Genomic DNA, 11,435 nt, shown 5'->3' with positions numbered 1-11,435 from the left:
GTGCACGTACCCCTTCGGATCCCTACATTTGTATCTTTGGGGTAAATACCCAGTAGTGCAATTGCTGGATCGTATGGTAGCTCTATTTTCAACTTTTTGAGGAACCTCCATACTGTTTTCCAGAGTGGCTGCACCAGCTTGCATTCCCACCAACAGTGTAGGAGGGTTCCCCTTTCTCCGCATCCCCGCCAACATCTGTCGTTTCCTGACTTGTTAATTTTAGCCATTCTGACTGGTGTGAGGTGCAGACCCTCTTTCCTGATGGTTGCAGGCCCCGTGATGGTAGCCACTGCCCTGCCCACCCACCTCTGCCCCCAGCCGGGATCAGGGCCTCCTGGGGTCATCTTCGAGATGCCATCCCACTCCTCTTTCCTCCTTCCGTTCTCTGGAAAAGGCAGTTTGGGGCAGAGTCAGCTGGCTCTTCTGGCCTCGCAGTCACTTTTAAACGCTTTCCGTTCCGCGGCGCAGACCGCAGCGGCCAGAGTCAGCCTTACAAGGAGTTGTGCCTGTGGCTGCCCCAGGCTGGTTTTCTCTTCCCTCACCACTTGGCCCTAGGCCCAGGGTCTTTCCCTTCTGCCTCCACCCCGGAATCCCGGGCAGGAGCGTTGGAGAGGGCAGCTCTGAGGCTGGCTTGTGCCATCACGGGAGGTGTTGGCTGGGGTCTCGGGCAACAGGGAGCTGACAACTGAGGTGCACGTACTTCTAGCCCCAGATAGTTCTGGGCCGCCCCAGCAACCCCCCCTTCCCCGCCCCCATTGAGGTCTGGGCCAGCTCTACAGCCTGAAAACCACAGGGGTCCTTGTAGCCTCCTTTGTCCTCACTTTAACAAAAGACACTCTTTTTTCTTTTTTTTTTAAGATTTTATTTGTTTGACAGAGAGAGGCACAGCGAGAGAGGGAACACAAGCAGGGGGAGTGGGAGAGGGAGAAGCAGGCTTCCCACTGAGCAGGGAGCCCGATGCGGGGCTCGATCCCAGGACCCTGGAATCACGATCTGAGCCACCCAGGTGTCCCAACAAAAGACACTCTTGGAACCAGGGAACCAGGCAGGTGGGGGCGGAGGGGCTGAGACTTTAGGACTGGCTCTGGGTTGTTATTTTGTGTTCAGGACTTCTGGTACCATCTGTCCCTGCCCCCACTGTCCCCTCTCTTTCCCCCCTGATCTGCCTGGGTCCACCGGACTACAGTATGGGGGAGGGGAAGAAGTGGGGGAGCTGGTGTCCTCCCTCCCCAGGGCTGCCATACCTGTCTGACCAGTCCCTCCCTTTCTCTTTCCTGCTCTCTGTCCCAGGTTTGGCATTGGGCCCGCATGCCCTCCCTTTGGTCTCTGGAAGAAGTCTCTCCACCTTGCTAGTGTGGGTGTTTGTTGGGGAGGGGGTGGCATGCACTCAATTCAGCCTTCGGAAATTAAGTATTGTTTGAAGGGGCTCGGAGAGGGCCTGGTGCAAACAGGTACAAACTGGATTTTCCCCTGCTGGTTCAGCAAGTCAGCGGAGGCCAGAAGTCTGGGGAAGAGCGGGGAGGAGGAAAGAGGGGAGGGGGGAAAGGAATGTGGACCCTGCGTCCCCTCTGGGAGCCTCTGATTTGTCTTTGTGGAAAGGACAAGTGTGTCCTTGTGTGTGTATATGTGTGTTCGGTCTGAGTGGAACTCTTCTGTGGGTCTGTCTTTTCGGATTTATGTCTGTCCCCAAAGAGGGGGCTTCTGGGTCTTTCTGTCCCTCTGAGTAGGGGTCTAGGTGTCTGTCCTTCTGGAAGCCTGAGCGTGTCTCCTGAAGGCTGGGGAGGAACCTGTATATCTGCCCTCCTGGCCGGGGGGCAGTCATGGTCACCCCCTGCCCTAGGGCGGGGGCTGTGGGCTGTGTGTCCCTCTCCTCCAGGGGACTCTAGCTGGGTGTCATCCAATCCCCACTTCATGCCCTGCAGGATCTTTCTGAGACTCTAGCCCCAGTCATCAGGTAATTGCTGCTGGAATCTCTGCTGCAGGGGCCCAACTCCTGCCTTACACCCACAGCCTGCCACACCGGGCCCGCCCAGGCCTGGGGCTCCCTGCAGAGCTCCCCATTCTTCAGACTTCTACGGGTGTGCTCTTTTCCAACCTGCTGTCTGACTCATTCTGATAATGGGCTCAGGGAGACAGGTGCAGGGACTCTTCCTCCATCTCCTCTGGCCTGGGAAAAGAAAGAGGGTCCAGGTGGCTCCAGCTTGACTCATCATCAGCGCCCCACCCACCCACGCCACCCCACACGGTCCTGTCTCCCTTCCCGTGATTCACCCACCGAGTGCTATGGGACCGACTCTTGCAAGTGCAGCTTCCCTCTCTCCTGAGCGCCCCCCCCTTTCTCTCTTTAGCCCCTTGTTCTTCATTCTCTGTGCCCCAGAGTAAGGCCTACAGGGTCCAGCCTGGCCCCAGGGAATCCTGGGATCTTGGGAGGAGAGGAAGGCACTAGGTTGTGTCCAGGAAACGTGCTCTGTTGGATCTCACTTTCTTGCACCCACAGACCCAGAGGGAAGACAGCCAGTGTGTGTGTGTGTGTGTGTGTGTGTGTGTGTGTGTGTGTTCATTCATTCCACAACTATTCACCCAGTGCCTCCTGGCAGTGCACCGGATGCTGAGGTTAATAGCAGTAACTGAGGAGAGACTAGGCAGATGGCTGGCCTCAGGTTCAAGGATCTGGAACCTAGATGCCCTGTCCTCCAGCCTGGGCAGAATTGCTTCATCACTCAAAGCGGAGAGAAGAACATGAGGTGGTGACTTTGGGGAGTCAGCTACTCTGGGATCCCTTTCCTGCTATGCTTCCCAGTCCTTGCATTTATTTCCCCAAGGGGGGAAGGAGACCAGACGGAGGAGGAGGGCTTGCAGTGTCTGGGAGACCCCAACCAAGTCTCTTTGTTACAGGAGGCTCCCGCCAGGCTGGACGGTCTCTCCAGTGTTACACTTCCGGAATCCCTCATTTCCTGAGCTGGGGCAGCGCTAGCTAGAGTGGGCTCCTGGGTGGGAGCAGCTCTCTGCTGCCCCCACCTGAGTCCGGCCTGTAGGTGGCAGGTGTCGGGTTAGGCCCAGCCCCCTCAGGGCCTAGCCACTCAGGTACCCGTTGGATCCTCCCCTTGGGCTGGGCTCTCTTTTATAAAGGGCCAACCGTGGGGGGTCTGTTCCCACCTAGAAGCAGCTTCCCGGCTCCTTCTGGAACCTCTGTCAGGTTCAGCCTACTCGCTTCCACTCCAGCCTTCACTCCGGCCTCCACCATGTCCATCAGGGTGACCCAGAAGTCCTACAAGATGTCCACCTCCGGCCCCCGGGCCTTCAGCAGCCGCTCCTACACGAGCGGGCCTGGCTCCCGCATCAGCTCCTCTGCCTTCTCCCGGGTGGGCGGCAGCAGCAGCAGCTTCCGGGGTGTCCCGAGCAGCAGCATGAGTGTGGTCGGGGGCTACGGCGGCGGCGTGGGGGGCATCACGGCTGTCTCAGTGAACCAGAGCCTGCTGAGCCCCCTTAAGCTGGAGGTGGACCCCAACATCCAAGCTGTGCGCACCCAAGAGAAGGAGCAGATCAAGACCCTCAACAACAAATTTGCCTCCTTCATCGACAAGGTGAGGCCATCCCGCCCGCATGGCGGGCAGTGCCTGGGGCTGGGGGTCCCGACCTGTGTCTTGGTCGCCCTGTCTGGGGGCACATCTCCAGCTCCCCACCGGCGGCCTGCTGGCGCCACCCACCCTTGCAGCACTCTCCCTTCCAACTATGACTCAGTCCTCCCATGCACGTCGGTTTGGGCGGGCGCAGCCAGGGGGAAAGGGTCCGGGCAGCTTCTCACTAAACCTTGAGGCTTCCTCCCTCACGCATCACACCCCTACCCGAGTTCTGACGGCTCTGTGAAGCTTTCAGCCTGGAAGAGCCCTAGCTGTTCAGCTGTGGGGTGGGACGGGGAGGCCCCTTTAACCAGGTTAACCCTTCTCCCTGGCCCTGCCCCAAGGGCTCCCCAAAGGTGCCCCTCCGATTTTTTTTTTTTTAATTTAAATAGGGTTTGATAGGATTGTGGAATAAGGAAGCGGGTGATTTGACTCAGAGGGCAAATATTGATTCAGGCCTTCGGCATTCCAGGCCCTGAGTGTCGGGGCACCGAGATGAGTCATCACCTTGCCCCTGCCCTGGGAACCCGGCGTGGGCGGGGCCGGGCGGGGCCGACACTCGCCCCCCATCTTGGGGTGAGGGGCTGAGGCCCTCGGTCTTGGGGAGGCGCTCCCCTACCTGGGCAGCTCTTAGCTTCTGGGGGTGGGTTCGGGGGGAGGGGGGCGCCAGGGGCTGGCTTCAGGAAAGCCCATCCAGGATTCAAAGTCTGCGGGCGTTGGACACCCCGCCCGGGTTTCTTGTCCTGTTCAATCCCAGAGTTTATGGCCTCAAATAAGGCGTCTGTCCGCCAACGCCCCTCTCCCCCCTCGGCCTTTGTCCCCTTTCGCTCTTCCCGACCCCGGCTCCGCCCCAGCCTGGTTCCACTTTTCCGAGGGCAGGCACCGAGCCGGGTTTTGCAGCCTCCGTGGTTGCTGCCCCCGGGCTGGGGGTGGGGGGCAGCGCTCCAGAGGATTGGGCCCCTCCCTGCGGACTGGCTCCTGGAGGCATTGTGGGAAGGGAAGGAGGCAAATCCTGGGGCAGAGTAGCGCCCTTAGGAATTGGAGTCCCCCCAGGGAATTGCCCGCCCCCTCCCCCCCGCCCCCCTTAAGGAGGGCTTGCTGGCTCCTGGGCAAAAGGCACCCTTGACTTCACTCCTTGATAGCGTTTTGTGAGCCCTGGGGTCCTCACAGTGAGTGGTTACGCACAGGTTCTGAGTCGGAATTTCTGCTTCGCTGTGCCCTGCCCTTTCCTTTGATGGGGCTACCTTGCCAAATCTGATTTCATCTATAAAATGGGCATGATAATCCCTAAATCAAAGAGGTTTTACCTATTCAGGCATATAATGTATGTACAGAGCTTACCAGTGCTTGGCCCATATTAAGCAGTCCATTAAGGCTAAATGTTAAAATCATTTACTTTTTATAATTTGCGGGCAGAATGACCTGGGGAAGAAAAGGATTTATAGAGAAGAATTTGTTGGATCAAGACTGCACCCTTCAGACCGCCTTCTCTTTTAAGTCCCCTCAATTTAAAAGAAGTGACGACTTTGGTTTGATTAAAGACAATGCATTCCTGCTCTTGGAACTCGTCTATTATTCTTTCTTTTAAAAATTTCCTTTCTGGGGCACCTGGCTGGCTCAGTTGGTGGAGCATGCAACTCTTGATCTCAGAGTTGTGAGTTCAAGCCCCATGTTGGCTGTAGAGATTACTTAAAAAATACAATCAATCAATCAATCATTTTTTTTTTTTAAAGATTTTATTTATTTGACAGAGAGAGAGATAGCGAGAGGGGGAACACAAGCAGGGGGAGTGGGAGAGGGAGAAGCAGGCCTCCCGCGGAGCAGGGAGCCCCATGCGGGGCTCAATCCCAGGACCCTGGGATCATGACCTGAGCCGAAGGCAGACGCTTAACGACTGAGCCACCCAGGCGCCCCTCAATCAATCATTTCTAACATGCCTTAGTTTCATCCTAAAATCTGGATTCCTTGAGCCCAAGGAACCCCGGGACCTTTGTGTTTGGGGCGGAGAGAGAGGACTGTGATTCAAGGGTGGGGTGGGGGTCGGGGAGCCCCCTACCTGCTGGAGAATCTCAGAGGGAGTGCAATGGGGAGGGGGGTGTGCACCCAGATCTGCCTAGTCTTTTGCCTCTTCTCTGGCTGAAAGGGACATCTGCACAGAGATAAGCTCCTGAAAGGGCCTGCCTGGGCTCCTCCAGGCCACCGCAGGGTTGAGGAGACCCAGGCTCAGAGCGGGGAAGCAACTCAGTGTCGTGCGGCAAAGGATCTGTAGCAGCCTTTGGCTAAAACCTAGGTCTTCTGGCGAGTGCTCTTTGGGCCGAAGGGCTGAAGTTTCTCTGTAATCTGTAGGAGTGCCTCGAAGCCACTCCATATAATAATGATGATGACGATAATATTTGATATGAGCAATTACATTTCTTTTTCAATCTTCTATAAAGTGTTAATGGAAACTTGGCTATTCTTACTGATTTGTAATATACAGTCTAAGTAAATAAGACCTATTTGTTCTGCAAATACCATTTCAACATAACTCTCCTAGCCCTTCCCTTCCACCCATGTGCTTGCTTGTCGTCCCCCTTCCCCTCTACCCCCAGCACTTGGGGGACATGGCTCCCTACTCCACTCACCATGCTGTCTCTTTCAGGCCACTGGGGAGCCTCCCAGAGCAGCTAAACAGCTCTCTGGGTTCTGGAGACACCACTGGAAGTGGCTTAGGGGAGAAGACGGTGCTTGCTTACCCCCCAGACTCCTCCCCTGCCCCATGGGCCCGATGTGGACCTTTTTGCTCCCTCTTCCCTCATGCAGGTGAGGCACCTGGAGCAGCAGAACAAAATTCTGGAGACCAAATGGAGCCTCCTACAGCAGCAGAAAACCGCTCGGAGCAACATAGACAACATGTTCGAGAGCTACATCAGCAACCTCCGGCGGCAGCTGGACACCCTGGGCCAGGAGAAGCTGAAGCTGGAAGTGGAGTTTGGCAACATGCAGGGGCTGGTGGAGGACTTCAAGAATAAGTGAGCTGCCCTCCTTCCCGCTGCCCCCTACCTGACTGAAGTCCTCCGATCCTGCCTAAGACCACGTGGCCCCCTGCCTGTTGGGCAGTGCAGTCCTGTATAATTACGGTGACCAGAGGACCAGGTTTTCCAGGACAGTCTAGCTTTATGCCCGTTGTCCATGATTGTTAATAGCACCCACCCCCTTTCAATCTCAGAACTGTCTGGATTTGGACAACAAATTTTATGTTAATATGTACATAGTAAACCTAAGGTGGGAAAGCCCTCTGTTGTATACTTACAGCCCTGGCCCTATTTATTCCTTACCCTTGATCTCCAGTACACCCCAGAAAGTTCTGTCTGAGGTCTCATGTCAGTCCCTGCTGCTAACCCTCTTCATGTGCCCGATCCATTGTGTATTCATGGATTCCGAGAGGGGTTTCCTACTCTTGGCTTCCCCACTGGCTGATGATAACCTGGGGTAAGGGTGGGGAGAGAATGGCTGGTTGAGGCAGAAGGACCAGACCTGTCCTCATATCCTGCATCTTTTTTTTTTTTTTTTTTAAAGATTTTATTTATTTATTTGAGACAGAGAGAATGAGAGAGAGAGAGCACATGAGAGGGGGGAGGGTCAGAGGGAGAAGCAGGCTCCCTGCCGAGCAGGGAGCCCGATGTGGGACTCGATCCCGGGACTCCAGGATCATGACCTGAGCCGAAGGCAGTCGCTTAACCACCTGAGCCACCCAGGCGCCCTCCTGCATCTTCATGAACTGAATTTCCTAGATATTCTTGCCTCCCCAAATACTCAGGACAACCTCACCTTTGCCTTCATCCTCTGATTCTAAGTCTTCCTCACCAGATATGAGGAGGAGATCAAAGAGCGTGCAGACATGGAGAATGAATTTGTCCTCATCAAGAAGGTGAGGGATGACCCCTCCTCGACCAGATAACAGGAGGCGGGGCTTAGAGACTTGGAATAAGGCTTTCTGGGTTCTGTCCCTAAATGTGTCCAAGTAATGGGATATTTGGCCACCTCCCAGGTATACAGCACAGAAAGACAGACAAGGACAGAGGGGTAGTTAGGTGCGTTTGGACAGAACTTTGGACATTGATATTGGGATATGGTTAAGAAAATGGAGCAGAATTGGAGGTGTGGCCATGGAAGGCTTCTTGGAGGGGGAAGGGGAGGGGGAGGGGGAGGAGGGCTGCAGGAAACGGAGGTAAAGGTGTTTGCGCTGGGGATACAGGTGTGATGGGGCAGGGGCTGGAGGATCAGGCCAGAGAATGAGGTGGGAAAGTCATAAGGTTCTATGTCTGGGCCATTGGGTGCCCCTGGTTGCGGTCATGTGTGGGCACTCAGCTCAGACTCACTCCCCTTCCCTACCACCCAGGATGTGGACGAAGCTTACATGAACAAGGTAGAGCTGGAGTCCCGCCTGGAAGGGCTGACCGACGAGATCAGCTTCTTAAGGCAGCTGTATGAAGAGGTATGTGAAGGGGGGCTGAAGACTGAGGGGCCCCCGCCCCATCAGAGGCTCCTCCCAGCCCCCAGCACGTCAGCAGACAGGGTCTCACCACTGAATAATTACAATTAGCCATATAACCCAACATGGCTGTTCTATATGTTTTGTCCCCCTGCGTGAGGGTGAGGGAGGGTTTATTACCCCATTTCACAGATAAGGAAACGGGCTCGGGAATGAAATAGCTTGTCCAAGGTTGTCATTCACAGAGGGGTTGCCCAGCTGCAACTTGAACCTGCTTTGTCCCCAGAGCCTTTGTTTCTTGTAGCAAGCTCTTAGGGGCTCACTGTTGGCAGCTGAGTGGGGAAGGGCTCTGCCCCTCGGGTCACTCACCTGGAGCCAGGTGGCCTTTTGTCCTGGCCTCCTTTCATCCATACATCCCTCCAGGTTTCAAGCCTTTGACTCATCTTCCCAGCCGTAGCTCCCACCTGCTTCTCTCCTCGGTTGCTGGCCTTCCTATCCTGTCCCTAAGGAAGTCCCTTCTGCCAAAGGGGGGTCCTTGTGTGCAAGGACAGGGCCTCACCGCCCACCCCCCGCCGTGCCGTCCCCCCTCCCCAGGAGATCCGTGAGCTGCAGTCCCAGATCTCGGACACGTCCGTGGTGCTGTCCATGGACAACAGCCGCTCCCTGGACCTGGACAGCATCATCACCGAGGTCAAGGCCCAGTACGAGGACATTGCCAACCGCAGCCGGGCTGAGGCCGAGGCCATGTACCAGATCAAGGTAGGGCAGGAAGCTCTCAAGGGCTGGCCCTGCTGTAGGGTCTCAGGGCTCCTGTCCCCAGATCCTTGGCTTCCCAAGAAGAGCAGGGTCACTAGGCTGGCCCTCCCCTCTGGCCGGTTCTGTGCCCTCATACTTGAGGAGGGACCAGGATTTCAAACTAGCCTGCCTGCTGTGAGCTGGGCCTGCTGAGTGGGTGATGGGGAGACAGGGATGTCCATGTGCCTGGAGGTCTGGAAGAAGGCTGGCCGTGGTGTGTGTGTGTATGCGTGTGGGGAAGGGGTGAGGTGAGACGAGCTGGGCACTCGCCTTACTCTTGCCTCACACCCACAGTACGAGGAGCTGCAGACACTGGCTGGGAAGCATGGGGATGACCTCCGTCGCACGAAGACGGAGATTTCCGAGATGAACCGGAGCATCAGCCGACTCCAGGCTGAGATCGAGGCCCTCAAAAACCAGGTATGAGCTGGGCTGGGGGTGGAGAGGATCCTTGGACATGTCAAGGTGAGAGCAGACAAGGCAGCAAGGAGTGAGGGAGCTGGGGGTCAGGAAAGGAATTCTAGACCAGACTTTAAGCTTCTCAGACTGCTCCGGGGGGTCTGAAGGGTACTGAGGAGGTCCCTGGGGCCATGATGAGGGGCCAGAGGGGGATTAGGCTCCAGGATGGGTTCCCTCAAGCCTGCTTTATTTTATCTGTCTTATAAGTAAGACAGGGTAAGGTCAGGTTCTACTGCTTTAAGGCAGTCTGGAAAGCGGAGATGTGGTCCAGTTAGTTAGGCTGGGATGATGCCTCTTGGTGTCCCAGGTGAGAAGTTTATGCAAGGAGGTGCCTGGGAGCTGCTTAGATTTCCCTGTTCTGCTTCCTGAAGCCCATTGGTAGCATTTTCTTGGAGCTAGGTGGAGTTGGTTAGTCTAGGTCAGGGAGAGGCTCTGGTCCCCAGTAGAGGGGAAAGGGAAGGTGGGTGCAGGGGGAGGAAGCAACCAGACTGCTCTACCTGCTGACCTGTCCCCCTGCCCCCACAGAGGGCTGCCCTGGAGGCGGCTATTGCTGATGCTGAGCAGCGCGGGGAGCTGGCCATTAAGGACGCCAATGCCAAGGTGGCTGAGCTGGAGGCCGCCCTGCAGCGAGCCAAGCAGGACATGGCCCGGCAGCTGCGCGAGTACCAGGAGCTCATGAACGTCAAGCTGGCCCTGGACATCGAGATTGCCACCTATCGCAAGCTGCTGGAGGGCGAGGAGAGCCGGTGGGTGTTGGGGTCTCTGACTGGCCCCGGTGCCCTGGCCCGGGGACTTGGGGTGGGCAGGGGTGGGAATTGAGTCCTGTTGTCCTGGGACAAGGGCCCAGAGTTGGTTCTGATGTCCCATGTATCCTCTGGGTACAGGCTGGAGTCTGGGATGCAGAACATGAGTATCCATACTAAGACCACGAGTGGCTACTCAGGTGAGTGTCCCAGCCTTGGGGTGTAGGGCAGGAGGGCGGGGCCTTTTTATACAGCTCCTATAAATTTCCCTCTTGTACAGGTGAGGAAGCTGGGGCCCAGTTAGAGGTCTTGTCCAAGGTTACATAACTTATTCAAAGCTCCGTCCTACCCTGCTCCTGGTTTTCCCCAACCATCCTAAAATAATGAGCCAGGGCGATTCCCCAGCCCTGGACTATGTAGGGGGTGGCAGGGAACAGGGGACGTGGAGCCTGATGTGTGCCTGGCCTGCGCTTATGTGGCTGCTTTTGTCTCTGACCAGGTGGCCTGAGCTCGGCCTATGGAGGCCTCACAAGCCCCGGCCTCAACTATGGCCTGAGCCCCTTCCAGTCCAGCTTTGGCCCTGCTGGTTCCTTCAGCCGCAGCGGCTCTTCCAAGGCTGTGGTCGTGAAGAAGATCGAGACCCGTGACGGGAAGCTGGTGTCCGAGTCGTCTGATGTCCTATCCAAGTGAACAACCATGGTGGTCCTTCCCAGCCTCCCTACTCTTGTGGCTGCCATAGAGCCTTTGGGGGGAAAGGAGCTGTGCCGGGGAGCATCGGGAACGGGAGAGGCACCTAAGACTCAGCCCCAGTCCTCAGCTCACCCTTGGGGGGAGTCTTCTGCCCTGGGTACCCCCTCTTGTCCATGCCCCCAACTAAAAGCCGATTCAAGTGTCTTTTCCCAAATAAAGCCTCAGCCGACTCTGCCAATCCCACTGGCTTTGTGCAGCCCTTGTCCATGGGGTGGGGGAGAGGGGATCAGGAGGCCTCTCCTGGGACTCAGAAGCTGGTGGGGGGGGGCCCTAGGAAGTGGGGGGGCACTGGGGATGAAAGTCTGGCCTTCTCCAGGCTGTTCCCAGAGAGACTTCTTTGCTGAAATCGTTAATGTCCTCTTCAAGTACCCCATTTCATTTTATCTGTGCGACAAACCCTTTGAGGCAGGCCAGGCGGGTTTCAGATGCTATTATCAGGAGAGAGTGCAGTTTCCTTTCCGTAGACCTCGCAGGACTGCTTGCCCGGAGGGCCAAGTAATTGGCCCAGCAGGAAAGAGGAAGCTCGGGCATCTATACTCTGCAGTTCCCAAGCCTCGCCTCCTCCTCGGCCGGGCACGTGGCATTTCCTTGGTG

General features: G+C 56.5%; 1 protein-coding gene across 1 annotated transcript; it reads left to right on the top strand.

Moving 5' to 3' along the window:
• The first annotated feature begins 3,118 nt into the window (after positions 1-3,118).
• KRT8 (keratin 8) lies at positions 3,119-11,024 on the top strand. Its single transcript, XM_081821736.1, has 9 exons — positions 3,119-3,584; positions 6,423-6,631; positions 7,470-7,530; positions 8,002-8,097; positions 8,689-8,853; positions 9,184-9,309; positions 9,874-10,094; positions 10,233-10,291; positions 10,591-11,024. Exons 1-9 carry the CDS (start codon positions 3,243-3,245, stop codon positions 10,779-10,781), a joined length of 1,470 nt encoding a protein of 489 aa, XP_081677862.1. The 5' UTR covers positions 3,119-3,242; the 3' UTR covers positions 10,782-11,024.
• Positions 11,025-11,435: the final 411 nt, after the last annotated feature.

Source organism: Leptonychotes weddellii, chromosome 5 (genome assembly GCF_054177405.1).
Source record: "Leptonychotes weddellii isolate Sample4059 chromosome 5, ASM5417740v2, whole genome shotgun sequence".
In the NCBI taxonomy this organism is placed as follows: Eukaryota; Metazoa; Chordata; class Mammalia; order Carnivora; family Phocidae; genus Leptonychotes; species Leptonychotes weddellii.
The sequence above is the reverse complement of the archived record's forward strand: the minus strand, read 5'-3'. Positions and strand labels throughout refer to the sequence as shown.